This window comes from Opisthocomus hoazin, chromosome 2 (assembly GCF_030867145.1).
Source record: "Opisthocomus hoazin isolate bOpiHoa1 chromosome 2, bOpiHoa1.hap1, whole genome shotgun sequence".
Taxonomy (NCBI): Eukaryota; Metazoa; Chordata; class Aves; order Opisthocomiformes; family Opisthocomidae; genus Opisthocomus; species Opisthocomus hoazin.
The window spans coordinates 80870026-80897580 of NC_134415.1; the positions used below are offsets into that span (position 1 = coordinate 80870026).

At 51.1% G+C, this 27555-nt stretch overlaps 1 protein-coding gene and 1 long non-coding RNA gene across 2 annotated transcripts in view; both read right to left on the reverse strand.

Annotated features, from left to right (window-relative positions):
- Nucleotides 1-969: 969 nt before the first annotated feature.
- Nucleotides 970-22860, reverse strand: PRDM1 (PR/SET domain 1). The gene is made up of 6 exons (XM_075414299.1): nucleotides 22579-22860; nucleotides 16057-16176; nucleotides 12706-12958; nucleotides 3891-4999; nucleotides 3490-3618; nucleotides 970-3074 (listed from the first exon to the last, which is right to left on the reverse strand). Exons 1-6 carry the CDS (start codon nucleotides 22858-22860, stop codon nucleotides 2499-2501), a joined length of 2469 nt encoding a protein of 822 aa, XP_075270414.1. The 3' UTR covers nucleotides 970-2498.
- Nucleotides 22861-25345: 2485 nt separating this feature from the next.
- Nucleotides 25346-27555, reverse strand: part of LOC142360585 (uncharacterized) — a 76027-nt gene continuing 73817 nt past the window's right edge. Inside the window, exon 3 of the long non-coding RNA XR_012763200.1 lies at nucleotides 25346-25594. This is a non-coding gene — a long non-coding RNA (uncharacterized LOC142360585). The remainder of the gene's footprint in view (nucleotides 25595-27555) is intronic.

Consider the following 27555-nt stretch of genomic DNA (forward strand, 5'->3'; position numbering starts at 1 on the left):
AAGCCTGTTAACTTTGGTCAGAGTCTTTCTTAAGAGAGACAAAAAAAAAAAAACCCCAAAACACTGTTGATCGTTGCTACATTCACATGTAAAACTTCTAAGGGAAGGGGGAAACAGTAAAGAGAAGTAACAATTCTTAAAGCTGATGCATATAAATCCTTGTAAAATTTGTATCAAATACAAGAAAGCGCTACAGGCAAATAACAGGAAAAGTGTGTGTCCAGTGACAGAGTAGTGATACTTTGGTTTATCCTACAAGTAAGTACTATACTTATGAACTATTGCTACATTTAAAAGATGTCAGCCTCACAACTGGCAGGGTGGAAATGTCATGAACTGTAGTCCTTCAAAAGCTGTTGAGAGATTTGTTATTATTTCAGGAGCGTTCGGTTCTTAACAGAAGGCGTCAAAATGAAGTTTGCCAAAAAAAAAGATCACCGAATCCTGGGCTGCTGAAGTGGGCTATTGTGAAATTTGTCACGCAACCAGACAAAAAGCTGTCTGTGGAGGGGAGGTGTCTGATAATGCTAATTCCGCTTACGCGAGGCGAGCGCGCAACTCAACGGCGGGGTGAGACGAGACGAGGGGCTCGTCCCAGCTGACCCCCGCCCTGCCCTTCCCGGGCCGTGCACTCGCACCGCGCAGGGGTCGGGTCTGGCAGCTTTTCAAGGCCGTTCAGTGGCAGCTCCTGGCTGTTCGCTCGCTGACCGCCTGCCTCCTTCCCTCGGCGCGCGCTGCCAGCAGAGCCGGGGACCGCTGCCCCCCGTCCTGCTAATGGGCTCACCCACCCCCTCCGAATTCGCCGCAGCGCCACGGGTGGGTGACGTCACGGGTGCGTGATGTCACTCGCACGAGGTGTTCGCAAGCGCAGGCTTCGCCTGGACGGCGGCGCGGGCCTACTCGCAAGTGCCAAATGCCGTGGTACAGCCTTCTGGTTCTGAGGTCACTGGTAACATGCAGAACTGGAGAACATCTGATTTTCACGCTTAGATGAAAAATAGGTTTTATTACATGGTTTGGCTCACAACTTAAGTGGTATAAATATATATACATATACATATATAGTATAGTGGTATAAATATATCTATAAATATACATGTATTCTTTGCTACACCTCAAACGTCACCGTATCATCTTTGGGCTTAGCAAAACAAAAAGATAAAAGGACGTGCATTCTATCTTTCCCTGTGCACATTTTGGTTTCTTCTCTAAAGTAGCAAAGCGTTTCGATAAAACAGCATTGTCTGCACCACTGGACACAAGCACTGAGGTAATTGTTGTTCAACAACTTTGCAATGCCCTTTTCTTCTTTAATTAAATTAACCACAAAATGTACAAACACAAATACTGAGAAAAATCTGAGTCGTATGGGAAGGAAGAAAAAAAAAAATGTATGTGCCAGGAAAGGACTTTGTTCCCCACTTCTACCCAGGCAAAGTGGGAGAGGAAAATACAAGTAAAACCGAACCCCTTCTTTCTCAGGGAATCTGACCATCTTTTTTTAATCCCTGGAAGGCTCTGGCCGAAAAAAAAAAAAAGAGAGAAAAAAAGAAAGAGAAGAAAGAAGTCTGCCAAACCCCTTCTTTTAGGCAGAATATTAAGAATATTTGTGTGTTTGCTTTCGAACTGCTTTTGGAAACAAGAGAACGTGAGTGAGATTTGATTTTGGAAGAGCCACTTTAAGCTGATGCATCCTTTGGTCACAGAGTTACACGCCAACGTGTGGGGCGAGGGCTGCTCTCCAGAATCCTGGGGTGCTGCCCATGGCCGGCGGGCGGCTGCTGTGCCCCAGCTGCTCCGGGCAGCGCCGCAGGTAGAAGCACCTCTGTCCGCTCCTCAGAGAGGCAGGGGCAACAGTTTCTTCCCTGCTTGCTGCTACTCTGGGTTTGGTTTTATTTTCTCAATTCCCAGTGGGGCGATTTGCACATAAAAGTACAACAGCATTTTTTTCCAACCAACGGATCTAGGATTCTGTATGTCAAATGTCCAACTTTGGCAATATGAAAAACCACATTTTTTTAAAAGACATTGGTACATAAAACACATTTACTGAAACCCCAATCTTAGGTTCTCAAAAGAGATGTGCAGAAAAAAATATCTACAAGGAATGGCCACAAAACAAACAAAAACCCCCATTTAACGTAAAAATTACAATGAATTTTCCAGTCATTGTAAACATTTTCCTAATTATTGCTTTTAGAATGATTAATTGCATAATAAATTATGAAGTACTATCATTGAAAAAATAATTATGGATAGATGATTGTCTTTTAGTAACTGGCGAGGCAATGCGCAGTCCTTTGCCCCTTTTTATGCCCTGAGAAAACAGTAACTTTGGAGTTCCTTCTTTCAGCTGGAGAGCGTAGGGAAACTACTGTAAGCCAAGATTGCTTTGCAGCATTGACACTATGTACAAGCAACTGCTACAGGCACCCTGACTTGCCAAGTCATAAATAATAATAATAATAAAAAAAAAAGAATCACTTTGCCGAAAAGTCTTAAGGGTCCATTGGTTCAACTGTTTCTTGCTTGACCTTTACAGGTAACAGAGGTAGTGGGTGACCGTGAGGCAACTTCATAACTGACACGTCGGACGACTCGTAAAGGTTGCATCCTGAGGAGAGAAGTCCATTTCCCAGGTTCCTCTGCAGAGACGCTTTCAGATTGGCTCCTTCCATCTCCCTCCTGAGCATGGTCAGTATATCCTTCTCCACGATCGACGTGAGGTCGATATTGTCCTCCACTTCTTCCAGCTTGTCGGCGTTGTCGCTGATGTCGAACTTCTCGATCTCCTCGTTGATCCGATTCAGGTCCTCCATGGAGAGGCCGGAGGCAGGGGCGACGGGGCAGTTGCCCTTCAGGTGGACCTGGAGGCTGCAGAGGTGAATGTAGCTCTTGTGGCAGTGGATGCATTTGTGGGGCCGTTCCCGGGTGTGGAGACGCTTGTGCAGCTTCAGGTGCACAAACTGGGTGAATTTGGCCGGGCAGAGCTTGCACTGGTAAGGCTTCTCTCCGGAGTGGAGCCGCAGGTGGGTTTTGAGATTGCTGGTGCTGCTGAACCGCTTGTGACAAACCTAGTGGGGGGTGGCAGAGAAACAGCGAGTGAGTGGGAGGGGATTTCACGGTTTACATCACAGACACCTAGGAGGGGACAGCGGGATGAAGCAGCACCAGCAGCTTTTTGTACCTTCACGCTTTCTCACAAAAGGGGAAAAAAAAAAACCCCGCCTTTTTTATTTAAATATTGCTGAGCAGCATTTTGAGCGTGGCCGACGGCAAGGCTGGATCAGGCCGACATCGCTCTGGCGGGCTGGAGGCAGCCCTGCCGTCTCGCAGACGCTGCTGCGCCGGGGCCGGCAGCGGCCGTCCGGCGGGCTCCAGCCCCAGCAGCCGCGGGCGTGTGGTCCCAGCGCCCCGGTCCCACCGCCCTGCCCGCATGCCATCCCTCCAGCCCCCAAGGGAGGGGGGTCTCTCCGGCGCCTCACGTACCTGACACTCGTGGGGCTTCTCTCCCGTGTGCACCAGGTAGTGCTTCTGGAGGTGAGCCAGCTGCGTGAAGCCTTTGTTGCAAGTCTGGCATTTGAAGGGTCTCTCTCCGCTGTGTACTCGGAGGTGCACCTGGGGAGAAGCAAAGCCATTACCAACCTGCAGTTCCCAGCACCAGGACAGAAGCGCTTTCAGATGTTTCCTAAAGTTAGCGGAAGGCTCCCATTGCAAAATACAATGTTATCTCGTCAATGAGGCGGCGTCAGTACTAAACGCAGTCTTTACAACCCTGCCTTCTTGCTTGCCAGACTGATACCGAGCTGGGGAGGCCTGCCCCTACTTTTCCTACAGGGAGACACCAGAGCCTTCCAAGAAGGCTCAGCGTCTTGCTCTCCGCTGCCTACCTTCAGGTTGGAGAGCTGGCCAAAGGTCTTGGAGCAAACGTTGCATTCGTACTTGATCTTCCCATTCTGCTTCTTCAGCGGGTACGGGAGGGTTTTGTAACCGGTCACATTCCTCTTGCTTTTAATGAGATTCATGGCTTCTTCGCCGCCGGTGGCAGCCAACACCACTGAGGTAGGTTTAGGTTGCATTATGTGTTCCGAACTGGCGGCCGTCCCAGCTGTGGGCGACCCGCTGGTAGGACTGCAGGGCTTGTCCTTCATGCTGGCAGCAGCGCCCGTGACGGAGAAGGCACTGTTGGGCGCTGGGATGAGGAAGTCTCTCGGGTGATCGGGCTGCAGCAGTCGACGGCCTCCTTCACTGGGCAGCGAACTGGGGAGCGTGGTGGGGGTCAGCACGTGGTGGGGAAGGCTACCTCCACCCAGCAGGTTGCTGTAGAGAGGATACATCCGCGGGAAGAGGTTGAAATTGTTGATGCCGTTGATATTGTTCAAAGCGCTCAGGTTGTTACAGCTCATATTGAACGGAGGTAACAGGAATTTGGGGTAGTGGGGGTTATAGGACGGCAGAAAGGCAGGTGGGAGGTGGCCAGGGGGTGCATACCCAGGGTAAGACCCCAAACCTTCCGAGCCATACGATCCGTTCAAGTAAGAGTAGGGCTCTCTGTGCTCTTGGGAAGTAGGCGCCAGGGGCGAAACCGTGACCCCTGGACTGCTGTGAGGGCTTGAACTTTTTAAACTTTGGTCTGGGCTGCTCCTCCCGGAAGGACTCGGCGTAGTAGACGTCTGGATGGGTGAGTGAGTAATGTAGCTGGGTCTGTCCATCCCGTATGCTAAGGAAGCTTTCAGATAGTCTTCTGGGATGTGAGGTCGGATCGGGTAGACAACTCGAGGGAAGAAACACCTCTCCGGGCTATAGTTCTTACGCAAATCATCCAAGTCTTTTTCTGGAGTAACTGGTGAAATGTTGGTCTGGAAGAAGTCCTTTCCTTTTGGAGGATTGGATTCCATTTTCAGGATTTCTTTCACACTGTGCTCCTTCTTTGGGATGCTTTTCTGATAGAGCTCATCTTTATCAGCGCTGTGCTGCTTTGGATTAACGTGGGTTTGTGCTGAAATACAAAGACAAGGTAATGATTATTTAGCTATGCCACCGTCATTATCTCTTTTCAAAACACAGTCTAACTCCTGCAAGTTTGCTGCAAGGGAAGGGCCGCTCTTGGAGATGAGCGATCGTTTAACTCCCCAAAAAACTAATTTCTGCACAAAGAAATGCCTGCTGGTATTAAGTGTTAATCAAAAGCACTGTTAATTTAAGGGACACCAGCCAGCACATAACCAGCTCTTGACGATGATTCATTTGCAGGGTGCCAGTCTCCACTTTGCAAACTGATTTCACCTTCCCTTCCCCTGAAATCTGACAGGCTTTGCTGCCGAATGTCTATTTAAGCAGCGTTTCTAATAAACGCAGTAGCAAGCATTCGTTCACAGCACCGGTTTAATAGCAGGACTTTGCAGAACGCAAGCTCCCAGAAATGTTCCTCAGTAAAATAACAAGGCATGACAAATCGGCTTTTGCCAAGCCGCAGCAGTCACTTCACCAGCCAGTTCAATTACTTACAGTACCAAAAAACCCATGGCTGGCTAGGATGAAAGCCTTCTTCAAAGAGAAGGTACTCTCCATCAGTAAACAGATCATTACTCATTAAATGTACTGCTTAGGAACATCTACAACAAAGCAGGCTATTTGCTGCAGATTTCTGTGGCATTCAGTCTATGCAAAACTCCTCTGCTTCCAGCTGTACTTTATAAAAAAAATGCTGAAGCAAAGCAAAAGAAAGCAAGACTGGTTGGCTCCAGCTGAAGTTGAAATGTACTTTGAAAAAAAAAGGGGGGGGGGGGGAAGAAATATGTAAGAAATATGTATTTAGAAGGAAATAGATGCTAGCATCCATTCGGCTCCGTTCATTGCATACGCTGTTTATTTGTCTTCAAAGACCCTACCTCGTTTTCTGGACACAACAGACACAGTACATAGAAAAAGAAGTCTGCTTTTATCTAATCTCCCAAAGTTAACAGTTGTATCATCTTGAAATGATGACTTGTAAGATATTTTATTCTAGGTGAAAAACTACAAGAAGGTTTTGTATTTGTGGTTAGTTACGTGCAAGGTTTTCCACCAGAAGGTACACGTCAATGCCGACAGGTACGCAGCTCCAAAGCATCGCAGCCCTTCAGCCAGGCTTCTGCTCTGCTGACTGACTGCTCTTACTTCGCTAACAGGGGTGAGAAACAGTTCCTTCTGATTTTTGGAGGACCAGCTGAACCCAGTGCGGAAGACGGGAACAGGCAATGACCACGCTGCTTTCAGCGCGGATTCTCGGCCTCGCTATTCACTGCCCTGACGGAATCTACCATTTGGCAACATTACCCTATAAGGCAAAGCAACACTCATTCATTAAACGTATCCAAGAAAACGGCTGCCTTCAAAGCACGCTCCTGCTCACAGCGACCCACTTTGACGGCAGCATCCTTTTTCAAACGGCATTAGTGTAGTAGCAAGCAAATTTGGTTTGAGATACGCGGGCAGTTTGTGTGTTTTCAAGTCGCAATGAGATGCAGTTGAACGCAGTTACATTCAATTAAAGTATTTATGGTAAAACACAGGGTGTGTGGTACAGCAAGCATGTACACACGTAAGTGCGCAGATAGCTTCCCAATTACTCCTCTCGATGCTAAAGTTTAATGCAGAGCTGTTTCAAAAATACATTAATAGCGTGTCGCGTTGTCTGGCACTGAAAATCACCCACTTTCTTTGGTCATTTCGTCAGTACTCGTGAATTGGTAACTCACTTCCTAAACATCCACCCAGATTTATGGGTATAACGTCGAGGTCCCACTAGTTTCAAGAAGCTCCACAATGGCACTGTGGATAATATTATCTACATCTTCTTATCAGCTGCCTGTCACCACGCCAGCGTCTCGGAGCAAACATTCCCGGTGACGCTATCAGCATCGGGAAGTACCGAGACCGGGAAGTATTGAAAGCCGGGCGGGCAGGGGGGAAGCAGGACTTGTAAAGCCTCGCAGCAGAAAAAATAAATAAATACCACCTTATCAGGCCCCTATCAGTTTCTCAGTGGGGTCTGGCCAGCAGGAAGTTCAAATTGACACTCTTCTCTTTTAAAGAAAAAAAAACGCAGGGGGAGGGGAAGAGGAAGGAGAAGAGCTGGCGCTGCTGGAAAAGTGATAGAGCAAGTGGGGCCGCTTCGGCTGGAGGAAGGGCTCCTGCCGCCGCACGGCCGAACGCCAGGGCAGGGACCAGCGTGAGCGACAGCAAGGACGCTCACACTGAGAACGTCCTTCACTTTGTGCTACGGGCCCACGTCCCCACCTGACAGACTGAAGAGAACTGCCCTTTCCTTCCCTTCAAAGTTCTCCCTGCTACTAATTTCCACTTGTAGACAGAAGTTGGAGTATTTAAAGATTGTTTTTCAGGTCTAACTGTGACAGCTCTTTTCGATCCACAAATCCCCTCTTGGCTTTTTCCCCTTTTACCTGAGCACAAGGGATGCTTGGGAACACCAGAGAGATCAAAACACCAGCAAGTGTGTCGGCGCCATGTAAAATCAGAGCAGGTAATGTCGGCGCCCAAGGAGAGGTTCTTACGTTTTACACTGAGCGTGGATTTAAACCAGGGTTGAAACTGAGAGGTTTACAACCTTTCTTGTTGCTCTTAAAGGAGCCACACTTCAAAGTTAAAGAGACACATTTCTTATAAATGGATTTTTTTAACGTGTGATTTCAGATTTAAGTTCTTACCGATCGCAATGTCTCCTTCTCGCTACTGAAATGCATTTCTCCCTCCCACCCCCATACACACTAAACATAAGCACACACTCTTCCAAGGTCTGTCTAGTTTCTGTGGTCAGAGAGACACACAGAAAAGAGGTTCATGACAAAACAAGAACAGTGCAGCTGCAGTTCTAAGTTGCTGATCTGAAGGGAGAGTGGGGGGGAAAGAGAAAGAAAAAACCCCAGACGTGCCTCTTTCGCAGCCCGATCCACTCCTAGCCGAGGCCAACAGACTGTTTGCTCAGATCTGAGATCAGCGAGTGTGCACAAGACGAGAAATGGACAAAACTCCTGTTACTTTTAAGTATTAATAAAACTGGAGCGGAGGGGCTGCCTGAAGTCGCTCCACTGTGGGTGTTCCAGCTACAGACCGCTGCACAGCCATAGGCTTTGCTCTCATTTCTTGCGCTCCGAGCTGCAGCCTGAGAAAGGCTTCATAAAAACAAGGATCTGTTTTTTCTAAAAACTTGAAAAACGGTTGTAGGCAGACAGTAATTTCAATAGTAGTTTCAGGAGTGAGATGGTACTGAACACTTTGAGTGATAGAGCTTAATTATGCCGATTCACATTTTCGATCTAAAATAAGCACCTCTCGTGCTAGTAGAAAGAGAACCTCGAAGTTGTGAAGCAGGCAAAACAAAGAGTGTTTCCACTCAAAATGAGAATGGAGACCAACATATAGAGGTATATAATTTGATCATCTGTTTTCTAAATGTGTCCAAGGCAGGGTGACATGCCTTTGAAAACATTTTGCTCGGAGAAGGTCTTCAAGGGAGCCTTCAAATAATCCTCAATATTAGGTCAAACTTTAGCCCCCGAATTCTGGTTTTGTGAAGACAACCTTTCATACCGTTTTCCTGAGCCCTTTTGAAGATTCCAGGGGGCATTTTTTTTTTAAACAAGTGCAGATGTTTCCTCTCAATCCAAACAGAAAAGCTTCAACACCAGAAAGTGAAACTGCCCATAAACAAAAGGGAAAGCGAGCGGCAGGGCTTAGCTAATGGCCAGCGTGTCAGGGCCAGCAGGAAGAAGAAAAGAATAAATCACATTTAAGAAACAAGCATTAAAAAGTTAATCTTCAGAGAATCCGAAAGACTTTAAATCGCTAATCCTCTTAACGAAACAGAAAGATTGCAAAATGTTTTGTAAATATGCAAACTCTCTTTCCCCAACTCAAACTTTTTTCCTGAAGCTTGACCAAAAGAAGATGTCACCTGCCTGTACTTGACTGAGGAGACAAACACAACATGAGCACCAGGAAGTTGCATCACATGATTGCAATACACGAACATTATTATCAAATAGTCATGTCCTGAGTCAATGCAATTGTTTGGTTTTTTTATTGTTGGTTGGGGTTTTTTTTTGTTTGTTTGTTTTTTTTAATGTTACCCTCTCCACCCTCCAACCCCCAAAAATCCTCCTACGATGAGGCAGGAATGAAATGCTAAACTACGTGGGACCCCCGAAGCAAATTTCCTTGCCCTGTTTGCTAGCCCCAGAATAAAACACCACAGACTAAATGGCAATCTGGGGGCTCAGCTGAACGAGGTCAAGCACATTTAACAAATTACAGAAAACTGACTTTTTGGCCAGCAGAATACAGAAACCTCGTGCCATCGCACTTAAAACTGCTTACTGGGCAATGGCACCCTCCAAAGGTGACGCATCTCAAATCCTGACAGAAAACATCAGTGGCCTCAGAAGAGGCAGGAAGGAGAAGGGGATCATTTGAAACGAGACCGGGGTAACACAGAGTCTTGCCTCTACCACTATTGTGCAACCCCACGCAGGCACCTCAACATCCACTCGACGTCACGCAGCTCCACTCGGGGCTAATCACGGCCGGGAAGGTAGGCGTGTGCTTCAGCGTCCGAGGGACTGGGGCAAAGGCCCCAATTCAAGACAACACAGAGGACAGGGCTAAACCCTTAACTAAGCACCCGCCTGACTGCTCTCCTGAACCTGGCCGCTCTCCTCCTATGGCACAAAGAACGAACGCTGGAGGAGTTACCTTTAATTTGGAAGTTTGCTGTTGCAGAGGCAAGTAGATGTTACATGTGGATGTGTAAATACATTTATCCTCTAAAGTGGCAGTTCTCTCATTTTTGAGGCTACTAATTACAGGAAATCAAGCCAGAGAAATTCTCTGATCCATTTTTCCCCGGAGGCCCATCCCGCTCGGGTGCTTGAAGAAGAACTGAGATGCTGAACTCCAAGACCATATGATCCCCAAACCCCTGAGGCACCCGAAGCAGCTGCCTGCATTTTAAGTTGGCAAGACCGAGGCCGCACTGGAAGCTCTCTATAGGTGTGCGTCCCAGGCGGCCTCTCCTGTGCCGGGCCAGGCAACCAGCCAAGGCACGGCTCTTCCACAGCCTCCGGCGGGCACCGGGATGCTCCGCACACCCAGGACACCGAGAGCTGGGCGCAGCCACCACAGCCGTGGGCTGGCAGTGCCATGGCCGCGGGCTGGCCGTGCTGCTGCCCCGGCCTGTGTCCCAGCGGGAGGGAGCCCCGCGGGGACCTGGACACCGACTCTACCTCCCTCTTCCTTGGAGGGTGCAGAAAGCAGCAGCCAGGAGCTGGGAGAGGCGGCCGTGCTTGCCCGCTCCTCTGAGGGAAGCCATCCCACTTCAGACACCAAATTATCTGCGATCCGTTGGGCTGGAAAGGGCTTTCCTGACTTGGCAGCAGGCGGAGGCGGCGACCAGCGGGGCGGTCCGCCTAAGCAATGCTGTGTTACGCTGTTTTGATGGGGCAAAGCCCCACATCTGCAGCAGGCACAAGGACGCTCGCTACCTGGGGATGAGCCTTCTGCACTTCATTCACAGCTGAACGCAGCGTGAGGGCACCTCGGCCAGGCTTGCGCTGGAGAGGCAGCGGGATGTTCGCTAATCTTAGATGTAACTAGAAAAAGTGGCCTGGGAGAAAGGGATAGAAGAAAACTGAACAGCACCGACATTCACTTCGAACTCATCCGGTTCCAGTACTAACGCTGCAAAAACCATCCCTGCTCACACTGTTGCTACCGGGCCTTCAGCAAAGAAGCACCTTTGGGAAACCTCTGGATTTTTTTCCCATACTTTTCAAGAAAGGGCAGCGAAACTTTAGAAAACCTCAGTCCTTACAGCACCGGCAGGGTTTCTGGCCTAACTGCAGGCCTCAGGCTGGAATGTGTTTGTCACAAAAACGAAGGGAAAAGATAAAACCAGTGAGAACTTTTTCTCATTTTTCTGAAATGCTATTTTCTGTAGGTAGATAGGGCTAACATAAAATTTCTGAATGGTTTGAACAGAATTATCTTTACAAAGCAGAAGGGCTATTTCGATCTCAGCGTCTGGAAAGACTGCTCTTGCGAATGTCAAGGCTGAACTACACAACTGTTGCTCAAGATCCCATCTCTTTAAATCCACATATTGAGCCTACTTTCACTAGAACTGATTATTCTGCACATGTCCAGACACCCCTAGTTTTGACCTGAATAAGAGTAACCAGGGAATTAGCTGGCACTTCACAAATACGCTCCTCGCTACTTCTGCAAGGCAACCTGAGGTGCCAGCAGACACAGGAAAACTGAGGCTGCATTTGTGGATCCTCCCAGCTAAACATGTCTGGATGGATCTCTGCAAAGCCCTTCACCACAGGAACCCTTAAGGCTGTTGTCTCGCCCCGCCAAAAAGCCAACAGTTCATCGTATCGGGAAATAAAACCGCGCAGCGAGTGGTGAAATGGCATAGGTGCAAAGATGACAGAATCAGTGAGGTATTTTTTGAATAGGGAATAGAGCAGCATAGGACACCCCTCCCCCTCTTCCCTCTGCCATTAAGAGAAAGCAAATTTTCTTCTACAATTTGTTACATTTAGTAGGCAAAGACCAAAAACTGGTGAACGGACGACATCCACGGAGGACAGATGTACTTTTGATTAATCTGAACGCGTGACATCATTTTCATGATGCGGGGTTACATTTAGCTCTAACGATCCCCGAAGCAACACTGATATTTTATAACCCACTATTTGTTGCCGAGTAACAGCAAATAGTCCTTTTCATAAAAAAAACTGCTTGCAGCTTTTCCTTCAAATTTCAGCGTAGGTGCTGGCAGAAGGACGAAAGAATGCTCTGCTCTATCTCAGAGCAGCTAGGAGGAGGGGAGGCGGCCAAAGAGTCGAATGAGCAGTCAGCAAGAATCTCTCCCTCTCTTCGAGGGGCTCTGGGTGAGGTGCTAGGCCGTGATTAAGCTATGAGTAAAGCGCCAAAGCTGGAAATGGTCAGAAACCACAGAGGAACACAGAGATAAACTCCTGGAAATACCTCTTCCCCCTGCTACCAGAGCTATTATTTTTGAACAGAAAACGAAAGCTGCGATCTACAGCCAAGAAACGGGGACAAAATACACCGAGCTTAAAAAACAAGCAGCCAGATGAGAAGACCACAGGAGGGTTGCTCCTGTAAGATAAGTAAGCACAGACACAGGGCTCAAGGAGCACTACGCAGTCAACATATATTTTTGTTAGAGGCCCAGACAGAGTCATGGCACACGGCCACTTCCTCGTAGAGCGAGGGCAGCCCTCTGGGAGCGTGACTGGACAGCCTTCAGCACAGGCTACCAAAGCAGCCTTGCTCAACGCACGACGAGATCTGGACTTGGAAAGTCTGAGAGTGAACCGACATCTACAGTTCTGAAGGCAGAGGGTATATTCGGGTTATCTGTCCAGAACTTCATCAGATAAGACTCGGATTGTAAACCAGTAACTGTTCAGATTATTTATAATCTGTTTACATTTGAACGGGCACGGGGAGCTCGTTCTGTTGTGCTGGGTTTTTTAATTCCCCTTTTCCACTCCGAGCTACCTGCTGTGACACAACAGATGATGCCGCTGTGTAATTATACAACTTATTATTAGCTCACATAGGCAGAAGAGACATTGCTAGCATTCCTTGTTTATAGTGTAATCGACTTACTGAGGTTCATCATTGTCAGCTCTCTGGAGGAGGGATAGTGCAGCCTCTCTGCAAAGTCTCGGCAATACCACACAAGCAGCTCTTGGTTGGCGGGAATGGGCTTGATGGTGTAGAAGTAGATGTTCATTCCATTCTGACAAGCAGCCAAGTTCTGTTCCTGAACAGAGTAGCCGGGGTTTACATAACGCATCCAGTTGCTCTTCTCCTCGTTAAATCCGTCAATGAAGTGGTGAAGCTCACCACTTGAATAGATCTGGAATAGAGAGGAAGTGCCTATGAGTATATATACGCACGACAGGCAACACGTGCGCACAGAGTCCAGAGGGGAAAAATGATAAGCCTTGTTATTTTTCCCAATAAACAAGAAGATATTACTGAAATAAGAAGTCAAGCTGGGTTCCCCCTTTCCAGCTACGATATCCTCTGTGTTAAGAAGAGAGACGCTTATCCAAAGGTAAGTCCAGTCACCTTTTCCATTTCTGCTTAGCCTGTGTCTCTGCTGGTATGGACAAATCAGACCCAAAATCTGAAATGCAGAGTACTCTCCCTGCGTGAACAGTCTACCTTAGAGCCCTTTTCCTGGTGCTCTGACCGACAACTGGGTGATGCTAATGACGGCAGGTCTGAGTGCATGCTTGCATTAATGCTTTGAGTCACCTGTGTATAAGGCTGACTGGCTGCGCTACGTCAAGAGTCTTTCTCGCCTTTTTCTATGGCCTCTGTACTTGCAGTTTCCTACCACCTCCGCCCAAAGGTTTAAACTATGCAAACATCCTCCACCCCCCCCAGAGTCCTAAAGCAACACTTGCTCACAGTTGGACTGTAGCCCTTTTGTAGAAAGGCTGGGCGAGGCAAAGATGAACTTCACCTGCCATAACTTAACGAAGACCTGGAGAGGGGCCAGCCGATGAGAAGTCACTTTTCCTATCAAGGGACACGTTCTGGCTTGTCCACAGAGGGGAAAGAAAATGAGAATCTAAAAACTGCTCAGCGCTTTGGGGGGAAAGAAGCCCCAACCAGCGACAGAAGCTACTGTTTCTTCGAGGGGTAAGAGAATTATTAAAAAAAATTAAATAAATCAAGAAAAACCCAGGAGGTATGTTTGTTAGAGACACATCCCTTGCTCTCGGAGGGCACCAGCTCTGAGCTGGGTGAAATGGGGTTCCTGGGTTTCGCAGAACAGATGACTGGGCAAAAGCCAGTCGTCGGGGCGGGAGCAGCGCGCACCAGCGACGCGCCTCGCCGAGCAGGAAATGCCTTCCTGAAAGGGAGACGGAACTTATCTCAGGGCAAAAACACTCCGCCGCACATTCCCGCCTCTGTGCTGGCACCACTTTCGTTCGCACCTACCTGGCCGGGCAGCGTGCCCCGCCAGCGCCCACCGGCCGGCTGGGACCTCTCCTCTGCTCCCCAAGAGGCAGCCTGGCCCTTTAACGCGGGCCGTAAACACCAGAATCACTTTCTTTAAGAGTAACTTCCTGTAAACTGAGAAGGGGGAAATACATGTGGCCTCATCAAAGCGGCCTGCGAGAGATTTTGCGGTGTGTTTGTTATGAGAAGATGGAAGGGAGCCGGGCGAGTTGCGCTGCATCAAGAGGAGCCTTCGGGTTTCTCTGCTCACCCCGGCTCGCAAACTTCCAGGAACGCGGGGCTCCGGCGCTCGACGCCTGCCACCGCTTCCCAAATGGGCCCTTCGCGGTGGGGCCACGGTCGCTAGCGGTCCCGGTGCCCGGGCTGGGGGGCCCCACCGGGCTCCCCCCGGCCCTGGGGAAGGCAGGCCAGATGTGCTGAGTCACGGCGCGGTTCCCAGAAATGACGTCGGCCCTGCTCCCCTCGCGCGGGCAGCAGATGTTCCCGCTCCTGCCGGCGAGCCCGGGATGCCTTCAGCAACACGTGGGAAGTTATCTCCCACAATTTCCTTCGCATATGCAAGCCTGTTTCAGACCCCTAGGAAGGAATTCATTTTCGGTGCAGCAGCGTGTCTTGAACGAATCAAGAGATTATAACGGAGAATTTAACGATGCTTAGATGGCTCCTAGGATATGACTTCTGAGGCTCCCTCCGCATTAAGGCTTAACATCACATCACAGGAATGATGCCATCTTTCTCGCTGCAATGCACGAATCAAGCCCTGCAGTATGGTCAGCAGCCCCTCCTCCCGGTGTTTGCCACCTCGGCAGCTAGCAGGGCTAGGACTGGCACACCAGGTTCTTCCTATGCTGGACACAAGCTCCCAAAAAATTCGGCTAAAGGAAACGTTTTGCAGCCTTCCGAACGTGAAAACAGTCGCCCGCTTCGTAAAAACGCTTATGCAAATAACTGCCTGTGCAATGCTGTATTACATCGCACAAAGACGATCCGAGAAAACCAAAATGATGCAATTAGGTAGGAAGAAAGGGGTGTGGGCAACGCTGGTGCTTGCCCTGGGCTTCACCTGGATGTGAGGTCGGGATATTGCTACGGCAGGAAGGCACCTGGGCACAGAGGCTTGGATATACTCCCAAATCCACCGATTTAGACACAACCTAAATGGCTAGAAGGCAGCAAAACAAACCCATGGAAGGAGATGGGGCTGAAGGAATGCTCTCTAACAATTAATAATGGGCCTGTAAAGGAGGCTGAGGATTATGTCAACTGATAAACCGGGAGCATATTCCCCAGCACCGGCTTCCCAAGCCAAAACAAACTGGCTGGTGCTCCCTTCCAGCTTATACTATGGAGTACAAATTAGGCATCACCTCTAGGGTTTGTCTGGCATGAACAGATTTTTCTCTTCGCTAAGATCCGTGGGCTGCTCTTTTAACACCTTCTGAAGCGGACTAGAAAAGCTTACAACTTGAATGCGTATACACTGAAGACCGCCACCCCTGTGGTAAAGCAGTTCTGATCAAAACCCAGGAAAAAACGCCACAAAATGTTATCATAATTCCAGAGTAAAAGACGATGCAGTACTTTCACAGCTCCTTCATAGCTGGAAAAGTCAGGGAGATGTGACATTTGCATAAACAAGAATGACTTTCCACTGTGAAGAAATGCAAGATAACCTGCCCCTACAGCAAGCAGCAGAGCCATTTCTTCACACCATCAAGCACCGATCCGTTTCGGAAGACGGAGCCGGGCAGGGCTGTGCGTCTCCCCCTGGTCTCTCCACCCACGCGGTCCCTACATCCACGGCAGCCAGGCTTTTCCTCGGCTCAGTTCACCCCGCGGGCTCTGCTCGTGCCCGGCAGCGCGGAGCAGCTGCCCCCCGCGCTCGCGCAGGGCTGGCGCAGGAAGTGACCCAGCTTCTCAGCTGCACTCATTTAGCGATCTGCTTGCTGCAACGACGCCGTGCTGTTTTTTCCTGCTTACCCGCCAAAAGTATTTTCTGTTCGCATTCTTGGGAACCGTATCGCTGGTATAGATCTCTCCTACCAGGGGTCCAAAGCGTGTTCCTTTTGGGATGTACTCTTTGCTTATAACTCCAGTGACCTACAAGAAGAGCAGCACAGGATCAGTCCATCGCCAGCAGAAATCGAAAAGTCTGCCTTCCTCTCCCCTGTCCCCCGAACTGAACGAGGTAAAGCAACCGGTGCGAGAGATTTCTAGTGACAGGTCAGCAAAACAGAAATAAATTAACAGCCGTGTTGGATATCGATACGACCCGCTTTGTTAGATACCAGCATCTTACCGAGACGTACGGAAGCCAAGGATGAGCACCGCCTGAAAAACGTGTTTTGTGGAAATAAATTTACAAGAACAAACGGTGAGCGAAATGTACAGAGACCGTCAAATACCTTCAGAAATTATTTCTCCTATCAAAGGCAACCCCCAAAAGCCTAGTTCCAGCAAACAACAATATTCAATAGCTTTCAGTCACTTCACTGCTACAGAGCTCACTTTTCTAGTAAGTTAGGAACTGGAATGACTGCTCCTCCAGATCAAAATGAAACTTCCGCACCACCACCACCTTCTTCGTTCTATACCCGTCCTGACAGCTAAAAAGAGAACAACAACAACAAAAAAAAGACGACCTACAATTCTCTCACCAGCATACAGTGGCACACAAAACAGAGTACGAAATGGCTCTGGGACATGTACTCACAGATCACCCTCTTTTATAAAAAGGAGGCAGCAGTTCCGGTAACATATGTCAAGTGGGTTTGGTCAAAAAGGCGTAAGGGTTTTGATGAAAACGCTCCACTGTGCTAGGTCGAAGAAATGCGCTCTAGCTGTTCGGCTTCCTTCTTGACAGTAATTACACCAAAAAAAGTCACTGACCACAAATCAGGAAGCAATTCATCATTATTCAGAAGAACGTGCCTTGGAGTAACCCTTTGCAAAACACTGCTGAGTTATTGGTTTTGTCTCTCTCTGTTCCTCACCAATCTTCTTAAATTGAATGTATCCACACAATGTTAGAAAACCAACAGTTTTGTAAACCAAAAACCCCAAGCCTTTGCAAGATTGATCCTGCTGCTCAGATAGTGGGGGGGAAAGGGAGGCAAAAAGCCCACTAATTTGCTATTACAACCAAACTTTCATTGCAAAATGTATTAATCGTATCCCCTCCACACATCTTGCCACTCATCTTACTGCTCGCCAGGATTTCAGAACAAGACAGGAAAAGCAGCAGCGGCTGACGATCACCGAGCATCGGGATTAGTGCTCTCTGTACCCCACAGGGAATCAATGCTCTCACCAAAGCAGATCAGCACTCATCAGACCCTGCAGATAGCTCACTTCAGCGAGCATTTCTTCTTCTTCTTCACAGTCCTCCGCAGAAAAGGACGGTAAAAACCCCGGGGTGTAGACAGCACTTCCCAAACTAGCTAAGCCTTGTGATTTTCTCAAGCTACATCTTCTTCTGTTGTATCGCCCTTGGTGTGAGAGAGGGAGAGAGACAGGCAGAGATGTACTCGCCTGTGTATTGGTCAAGATTAAAAATCCCAGTAAACAACTAATGCCTAGCATAATTTCGCGTTAAATGTCAGAATAAGGGGGACAAATAACAGCCGTGGGCTGAAGGAAGTAATCCACCTGGAAAGGGATTGCTGGGTGTACGTCGCGGCTGTCTGCGCTCGCCTGTGTCTCAACATGTGTTTCAGCACACTACAAAAAAAAATTAAACGTCAACACTAGAGGTAGTTAAATGCTCCATTGATCTGTGCATCTGGACTGAAGAGAGAGAAACGGGACTTCCAGAAATTTTCCTACACCTACCACAAGCTGAAACAAGCTCAGTGGCTCAGTTTTATTTTTGTCTTGCTTGTACATTTCTCAGAGAGAGCTGAAAAAGGCAGATGTTCTTCTCGTCTTCCCCATATATCTTCATTTACATCCATCTGCCCTCTCAAGAAAAGTTCACAATCAAGCTACAGCACACCCTACCAGTTTTACTGCACAGTAGCTCGAGTTTCTTCATGGTTTTAAAATACCTTGCCCTTAATTAAAATGACTTTAATGAAATTCTCAGAATCTCTAGAAATCACTCCTCGAACTAGTCAACTTGAAACACTCACTGCACTGGCGTCTCTGACACAGCAGATACTTTTTGATATCCACCTTACACGCACGCAGGGTTTGCTTCTCGCCCGGCGCAGCCGAACAGGCGGACGATTTCTCACCCTGTACCCACCAGGAGGTTATTTTGGCAGAGGATGTTCTGCACATCCGCGTGTGCCAACGCTGAAGTTTTGCTAAACCAGATGAAAGCCGTCCACAGATGACTTTCAAGCGAGGGTGACTTTCCGGTCGGCAACGCTTGGCCTCCGTCGTGCCCCCGCCAGCTCGGCAGCGGTGGTCGAGGAGGGGCACCCTCCAGGGGAGGGGTGCCGGCAGCCCCCCTGCCGCAGCCAAGCTGGGCTCCCGCCTTGCCGCAGCTCCACGGCGATGGCGGCTTACCAAGAGCCTGCAAAGCAGGGAGCTGCCGAGGGCTTGCAGGCGAAGCAGCGAAGGAAGCCCACGTCCGGAGCTGAGGGGACGCCGCCTCCGAGCTGCGAGCCGCCGTCGCGGGGAGGCGTTTCGGACGCGTGTCCGCCAGGCGTCCTTCAGCGCAGCAACCTTCCCGGGCAGCACCGTGCGGGGAACCGCCGCGGAGCGCGACCCCAGCCCCCTCCCCACCTCGGGCAGCCGTCACGGACCCGCCGAGCAGCTCCCTCTCCGCAGTCCCTCTCCCTCCGCAGCTCCAGCTCTCCACGCTCCCGCGTTTTCGCTGTGGGGTTTTTGCGGCGTTCCGAGCAGGAAGGTGACGCCGGAGGTCGGCCGGGGCGGCCCGGCCCGGCTCCCGGCGCTGCGGGCCCGCCGCCCCCTCGGGCCGGGCTGCGCGGAGAGGAGCCGGGGGCCGGGCCGCAGGCGGGAGCCCCGGGCCGGGGCCGGGCGCGGCCTGGAACTGACCAGGGTCCTAACGCGGCGCCGGGGGCAGCGCCGGGCGGGCGCGCTGCGGGGAGCGGCCCCGGCACCGAGGGGCCCGGCACCGAGGGGCCCGGCAGGGCAGCGCTCCCGCACCGCGCTGGGGCAGAGGGCGCGGGGAGGACGCGCGGCCGCTGCCAGCCCTGACGGGGGGAACGGCTGGCAGCGGGGCGACCAACTGCCCTGAAACCCAACGCAACCCCTGCGCCGCCCAACCAGCCCTCGCTGGGGTCAGCCAAGTCACAGCGTGCCCCAAACGCAGGCAGCGAGGGCCATCGCCTGCGCTGGAGTCACACCGAGCTTTCTGAACTGCTACGGCACACATAAATTTCACCCCCTCGTTGACCAGTTCTCTAAAACACATGGCACAAAACAAAACGCCCTCAGACAGACAGCCTCCTCCGTGATCGCGTATGCGAGAAATAAAATCAAAGCGACTGAGGTCAGCAACGGCTCAGAATCGCTGCTGTCGTCAGGATCGCTGACTCGGGGTCTGTCTCTAGCGATCGGCCGTACCAGAGAAATGCGACGAGTAACGGGTTCGCGGGGATGCGCTGCTCTCGGCTGAGCTCACGGACCAGGACGAGACACTCGTAATATCCAAGGCAGCAGAACAACTGGCACTTTATAGCCAGGAGGGCTGTTTGAGCTTTAAGGGCTGAGACCAAAGGGAAAAATTAGTGAAAAAAACGGTTTTAAGTGTCTGTGTGAAAAAGATTATTCACATATGGCCTTCTAGAGTGTGATTTTGGCACTGCGTTTCATCAGTTTTTTGTCAATTGCCAGAACTGGAGGAAAGGATAAATAACTCACACGCAGAAATAAATGACTTCATGTAAATCTAGCAGCCTAACATGTTACGAGCAGTAGTAATTCATTTTTTAAAATGCTGACACATACTGTGAACTCATAATGAAAAATGCGTCCTTCGGAAAAATCCCCCATCGAGATCCAAGAATAAACAAGAGTATGACGTGTCATGGACTCCCTTGCAAATTCAATAAACCTGTAAAGAGGAGCTACTCGCTTCACAAAGCGTGCAAGGGAAAGAATCACAAAAAGCAACCCTCCCCAAACAACAGCGGTTGCACTTCCTCCCTCCTGAGCAGGCACGCAGTACTTTTCCTAGTCCAAGCGGAGATACAATACTAACCATGACAGCACTACGATTTCATGATCTAATCATGACAGTATTAGTATTTCACAAGCAATGTATTATGTATGTTTTGGTCAATAAACTGACTCAGCATTTAAAACTCTCGGCCAGATGAAGCCACAGCTCTCCCCAAAGTTAACAATGGAGACAGCTCACATCTGAAACCCACTGGCAAGCACGCAGGCATGCACCCCCAGAAGTCTTACCTCACCGTTTCGCAAGTGAAAAAAAACCCACCGCACCGAGCCGTCAGGACTCCAGTGGTTTTCCAGGAGGTCAAAACCAGCACCAGGCCCCCTCGTGGACCCCGCGCAAACACTGATGTGCCAGAGCAACAGGCACCCAGTCCTGACCCCACCGAACAAAAATCAAACTTGGAAGGCAGACAGAAAAGAGTAGTGTTTCACGTCAGAAGTTGCTAGAACGCGAGCAGATTATGCCACTCACAACTGTCTCACCCTGCAGACAAGTAGCAAAGGAGTGGCCTGTCCATACGTCCACAGCACCGCAGCTTTCACAGAGTATGGGGGGAAAAAAAAAAGGATCAGATCGGCCCTTTCTTTCAGAGCTGCCTTAGAAATCGTCAGGGTTGGAAAGTTCCTGTTGCTCCTTACGGTAGGTGCTATTCAGCACAAATAAAAGGCCGGGGGGAACTCTGGAGAACAAAAGGAGGATGTCCTATATTCAGACTCCCACTAGCAGGGACCTGCACGGGTCACATTTTACACGGAAGAACCAAGAATCCTTCAACGACTGCTCTCTCCCCCCCACCTCCTACACAGAGACGGCAGCAATCCTCCCACCCTGATCCACTGACCCGAGTTACAGCGCAGGCAAAGCACGCCTCGATATTTCCAAACACAGCACTGGGAATTTTGAAAGCTCCTCGGACATCTCCCGCTGTGGCGGCAGGACTGAACAGGGGCAGAGCGCAGCCCGAGCAGCCCATCAGTCACCAGCCGGCTGACGAGGATCTGCCCGAGCTGCCACGCCGCCAGCTCGTCCTTCAGCCAAAAAACCCTCCGGTATCACGCAGCGGAGTCACAGCTTTATCACCCCCCCACCCCACCAAAGTAAGACCTATCTGACGATGCAGTAACACAAAACCAGGTTTCGCACTTTTTCTTCTGGAGCCTGTCCTTCCTCTGCCAAAGTTCTGCAGGGCAGGGCAGGGCAGATGGGAAAAGAAGAGTGATTTGACAGGAGAATTTAGCTTTAACCTCTTACCAAACCTCCTAGGCACTGTATTAGGCACTGCCAAGCTAAATTCCACGGTGCCAATACCCTCCAGCTGGGGGTCCGGCCCTATTTCTGTACGCAGGATTAAACAAGTACCTGCTTCGGAAGGAAATATTTGATAGGCACGGATGAGTGTGCCTCTTCTTTTCAGCTCTGTGGTCAGTGCGTTTAGCCAAAGTAGAAGCACAGGTAATAGCTGCTGCACCACAAGTCTCAGCACAAGGAGAAATGAAGGGTTGTCCCTTGGGTTATTACCCTGCCGAACATCACACCTAGCTATAATAGCTACTCTATACGAAGGAGTAAACACAAAACCAAATTGCTCATCCGGGCTCATTTCTTTCCAGCCCTTCTGAAACAACAACAAAGAATGTACCCACTCCAGGGACACGGATAGGACAGACTCGCACGGCTAGCTACCAGTGCAGATACTGTCCCAGATAAACAAAAGTCAACTTCAGCTACGGCCACCCTTCTGTCAAGCTTTCTACAGTTCTACCATCACTTCCTTAACCGGTATGCCGGAGTTTTTAAGAATTTAGGAAGTCGGGAATACGGCAAGCTCACGAAAAGAATAAAGCAATTTCATAACCAAAGGGAAAACAAAAAGAAGTAATTAAACACATTTCCAGGAATTTGTTTTCTTCCCCCCCCCTCTACTTTTTTTAAAGCTATTTATTGGACAACTGAGGCACTTTAATCTCTGAGCCAGAGGCAATGAATGGTCCTGGCAAACAGCAGTCTAGAAATTGGCACAGAGAACTACCCCACAGTTTAAATATGCTTATTCAGATGCTGTTCAAATTGTGTGAAAATTTAACTGTTTGCGAATTGGTACAGAACCAGTTTCAGGACTGAGGCTGGCTGCGATGTCCAGGGAAAACACTACGTGACAGATGACCAGCTCACAGTTTCTTAAAAGGCTTATTAGGGTCCCACCTTAAAAGCCAGCGGGCGGCATTTGTTGTTGGTGGTGGGGTGTGTGCGCCCGTGTTAAAAGAGTGGAAACCAGGGCGAGCATACGCTTTCCAAAGCGCTGTGATTTGGCTTGCCTGACTCCCAACCTTCCCCAGAGCACTGCCACTTACCTCTTTGCAGTTAGATGCGTATTTGAAAGTCAAGTTCCTTGGCAAGGAAGCCTCTGCCTGAGTTAGGGTGCCTCCGTCGGCACTGGGATCCAACGGGTGATCGTTTACAATGTACGTGCACTTCTCTTCAAAATCGGCTTCCGTCCACAGAGTCATGTCAGCATCCTCCATGTCCATTTTCATTGTCCACTCTCTCCCTTTCACCAGATTCTTGAAACTCACAGCGTCCGAGCTACACTGCGTAGCAGCCTGGAAAATAAGAAAACAGCCTTTAATCCTCATTGTCCTTCAGTGTTGTGGTTTCCGTTGAGACAGCGTGACTAATACAGTAGTCTGTGACACTTGAAAAGCGTATGCAGGATAGTTGGTACAGTTGAGTAATAGCCAAAAAGCAGTGTAAACGAAGCTGCTCTGACTGAAGCAGCGCCTTGAGACGCCAGCCTCGGTAATAACGAGGAGGGAACAACAACAAAGAGGAAAAAATCCCTAGGCTGACAGCTGCTTTACCTTTCTCAGACCCTTTCCTTAATGCCTCAGAGGGAAAAAAACCATTCCACGCTGCAGAAACCGTGGGGTCATGGCCGCCAGACCACTCGGTCGCCTGTGGAAAAGCTGCCTCAGAAAAGTGTCACAAACAAGGAGAGGAAGAGGAAAGGAGCCGCTGTCTGCGTCTGAATGAAGCTAAAAATGGAAAGCGTGTGTTGGAAGAGCGGAACTCAGCCTTGCGTCTTCCAAATGGGGAAGCCTGAACTTTCCCACCGGCTTTCAACACACAAACAACTTTCAAAACAACCTGGCCCCCCCCCGCCTCCTCCTGACGTCCCCTTCTCCTCTGGCACGGACGGCCCAGAGAGCCGACATCCTGCCAGCATCGCCCCGCTCCAGGCGCGAACGAGAAGAGGAGCGGGGGACGCGAGCAGAACAAATAATTAAAACAAAAAAGTTTTTCGCTCCCTTCTGGCGGTGCCCCTGCGCACGGCCAGCTCCAGGCACTGGCCGGCAGCCCCGCCGAGCCCCCAGCCCCTCCGCCTGCGCAGGAGGGAAGCGCCGTTGCCAAACCTATCCCCACACGGGCGCTAGGTCGGGCTCTTTCCACAGCGTTCCGAGGGACCGAAATCCGTGCCTGCGCCGGGATCGACGCCCCAGCCCGGCGCCGGATCCCTCCATCCTCCCCTCTGGGATACGCGGCTGCCGTGAGACCCGCGCCCCTCTCTCCGGGAGAAACGCAACGCGGAGGCTGGAAGCGCCCCGTCTTCCGAGGAAGAGGTTAAGGGGCCGGCTGACTCCGGCTCAACGGGAGACCCCCGGGGCCGCGACCCCCGCGGCGGGGAGGCACGGCCGGGCCGGAGGGGCCGAGGCGAGGGGTGGCGGCCGGCGGCTGCCCGGCGCGGGCTGCGGGCGAGGCGGGCGGCGCGGCAGCCACCGAGTCTCGGCGCCGGCGGGGGGCGAGGAGGCCAACGGCGAAAGGCGGCGGCGGGGGGCGGGTGGGGTGTGAGGGGGCTGGCAGCAGCGCGGCGGAGCGAAGGGGTTAACGCCGGCGGGACGAGCGCTCCCGACCCGGCACCGGCGACGGGGAAACTTCGGGCGCCGGGCGCCGGGGAGCGGGGAGAAGGAGCCGGGGAGGCGGCGGGGGTGAGGGGACGCGGGAGGGAGTCACGGCGCTCCTTACCGGGGCAGAGTCGGCGCGCGTTCCCACAGCGAAGCCCACCGTCGGCGGCAGCCCTGGCTCATCTCTGCCCAGTAAACATTCCTCCCTCCTTCCAGCGGCTGGGTCCCCGGGAGACTGACTCACACCTCCAGCCGCCGCTCCCCTCCGCTCCTCCCCCGCTGTCACAGACAGGTGCTGCCGCTCGCCCTGCTCTTGCCTCTGCGGAACGCTGGGGGGCCGCCTGCCACAGCGCCGCCATCGCCCCGCCCGGCCCCGGCCCGCCGCTGCCCCTCACGCAACGGCCCGGCCCGGCCCGGCGCCTCCCGCCCGCTCCCCGCAGCGGGGGATCCACCTGCGGTCCCCCCCGCCCGCCCTGCGCCGAGACCCCCCCGCGACCCACCGGGGGTTTTATCAAAACTGAGAAGTTTTTCGTCCCCAGGAGGAGAGCGGCCCGGGCCCGGCGGGCGGGCCGGCCCCGCCGCGCTGCGCGGGAAGCGCACCCGAGGCAGCCGTTACCAGAAACCGGCCTGCCGTGCGAGTTTAAGCCCCGGAGACCGACACGTACCCGGGTTTCGTTCTCCCTCCACTCGACCAGACAGAACACTACAAAAACAACAATCAAACTGTCCCCCAGGTTCCAGAATAGCGACGAAATCCCGATTTAAAGCGCTTGCTCCCAAACCTGAACGATGACGGTACTTTGGCTGATGTGACCAGTGTGGGAGCTTCAGAGTCATAATTTTATCCCTTTCCCAAGTCCCTTTCTAACCAGCGCCTGGGAAAGGAACCGGGAGAAGCGTTTCAGCTCCTGCCCGCCGGTCCCATCTCCCCTCCCCTGGTACCAGCGGGGAAGGTGGCAGGGGCAGGGCAGGGCGGCCGGCGTCGCCGGGCTCGACGCCTCCTTCACAGCGCGGTGAGGGACCGCGACCGTCCGGCAGCACGCCGGCGACGGCAGGAGGACCCCGCACCCCATTTCCACCCCCCCCGTCCCGTCCCCCCCCCGATCCAAGTCGGCGTGCTGGCCGAAGGAAGGACATCCTGTGATGATGCCATACAATGTCCTGTTTGTTTATTATTAAGAGCATTCCTGCTTCTCGTTACAAAACAACCAGATGCCTGACTTCCTTCAGTGGTCCTGTCTCTTCGGCGAGGCGTCCTCCAGCTCAGAGGAACGGTGATGCACAATTCCATTTATAGCCATCCACGCTGCTTCGCCGCGGGGCAACTCTGCCACCCTTCCTTCTTCTCGCACGGCTGCGGGAGTGTTTCTCATCACTTTCCCGGCACTTTACGTGGCAGCTGGTTTCACATTCTTCTTTTAAACACACGCGCGCTTGTATTTTGGGGTGACCTGGGTGTTTCGTACTTCTTCACGGGAAAAAGGGAGAAAGGAAAAGAAGGCAGGTTTTATGCAATCGGGTGCCTGTCTGTCCCTCTGACCGGTGTACGCACATCCCTTTCCCTCAACCTGCTCCTCCTCCGTCTGCTAGAAAGATGCGCGGAAAGGATTACCTGCCCTTTTCGGACCGCGACGCTGAGAATAGTACATCTGCGTAAAGACCTTCCGTACGCGCTAGCACGGGCGGGCTCGTGGCAGCAGACATAAGTAGGGCGACTGCTCGCAAGTGAGTGTCCCGGCTTAACTTCCACCGCAGCGTAATTCCGCAAGAGAGGTGGCCCGAGCACCAGGCCGAAGGATATAAATGTAATTGGATATACCCGGTAAAACCCAGGCGCATCCAAAATGAGGTCTAGGAAGGCTCTGATGTAGGAAGAACCATTCATTAAAGGAGAGAAATCCGGCCTACTTGATTGGGTTAATTAACTGATGCTGAGTCACACCGCATAGAACAGAAAAACAATGTAGTCATACTGAAGGTGATTATTTTACCGAAAAATAGTCTCACTCTGAGAGGCAGCTGTTTCAGAGCTTTTCACTTCCCTGTTAGCTTGAAAGAAAAAAAAAAGGGGGGGGGAGGGGGGTGCAAGAGAAAAAAGGGTTGATGTGTTTCCTTCAGGGGCTGATCTTCTTAACGTGAAGGAGAGCAGGAGAAAAGCAAATCTGCCTTTCAAGGAACTGAGAGTGCTTTTGGGCTGGAGAAGAAGAGGAAGCAGAGATTAGATCAGATGAGATGAAGTGAAATATCCATCAGGACAACGGGAGGATGCCACTACCCCCGGTCCGTGTGGCTCTCTCCCCAGAGCCTGGGGAGGTGAGCGCAGCCCGTGAAGCCTGCAGACTTCAAACACCTCCGCGGCACGCTCCGAGGCTACCCTGAAGTTAGCTCCAGGTGCCCCAGTGAAGCTGAGCCCGGAACTGCCGCAGCGCAGAAGGGATTTCACTGGCGTGCAGGTCGAGCCTAACGGTGCCTGATCTGGAATAAAACTAAGTTTATCAAGAAAGAAGAGACAGAAACAAATTGTGAAGAATGTGTACTCAAGCAGGAATCACAAAAACTCTGCCATTAAAGAAATATATAGACTGACCTTCTGACCTTCCTCCTTAATAGAGAAACATGAAAAGACGTCCTGATCGACCAGCAGTTTTCTGCTCTTTTATAGAAATCTTTCATACCAGTAGCCGCTATTGTCTGGAATGTGCAATCTCAAAATGTTGTTCATTTCAAAAAGAACATTTTTAGTCATATTTTCATTTTTTCCTTCTCGCTCACAGAAAACCTCAATTACCGTATTAATCAGCATTTCTCAGGCAGTGCTCTCTGCAGCAGCTTTCAGCCTGGCAACAAATCATGAATGGCCCTAACAGCTCTGATCTCAGAAATCCCCATCCATTTCCTTTGATGCTATCACCGCCTCAGCTCAACAACAAGCCTGCGCGACTCGGCCTCAGCCGCCGCTGCTCTCCCTGCGCCTGCGAGAGCTGTAATTGCGAGGGGAAGGAGGAGGGAAGGAAGGGAGCTGGCTCGCATAGATGAAACTTCTTTAGAAAGTTGGAGGGGAGATAAATTGCACACAAGAGATTGAAGTGGAGTCTCATTTTCACATCCTCCCCTTCCCCTTACCCAAACAAGGTCAGTGGCAGATTGACCACATCAAGAGTCGCTACCAGACCCACCCCCATTTCCCACTTCCTGCATGTAGGCATCCTTGTGCTGGTAAACATTTGGGGACCAGTTGTGGTCATTGCTCGGAGAAGGTACATGATGTAGTCACAGGGCTGCACATCTTTCAAAAGCCAACCGAGAAATCAAACTCAAAGAAGAACTTGCTTTCAAGTTCTGCTGAGATACACCCGGGTTTTGGGGCCACGTTTCTGAAAACGTGGTTGCTTGTCAGATTCAAGGGGGAGAGAGAGACTCAGCACGCTC

What these genes read in the sequence shown, in the direction of transcription:
- PRDM1 (XM_075414299.1), bottom strand. Translation starts at nt 22,860, where the DNA reads ATGAGGATTAAAGGCTGTTTTCTTATTTTCCAGGCTGCTACGCAGTGT. An exon ending in ACAGAAAATACTTTTGGCGG is followed by an intron (nt 12,959 to 16,056) that starts GTAAGCAGGAAA and finishes TCTCTATTCCAG; the next exon opens with ATCTATTCAAGTGGTGAGCT. An exon ending in GCCAGCTCTCCAACCTGAAG is followed by an intron (nt 3,619 to 3,890) that starts GTAGGCAGCGGA and finishes GCTTCTCCCCAG; the next exon opens with GTGCACCTCCGAGTACACAG.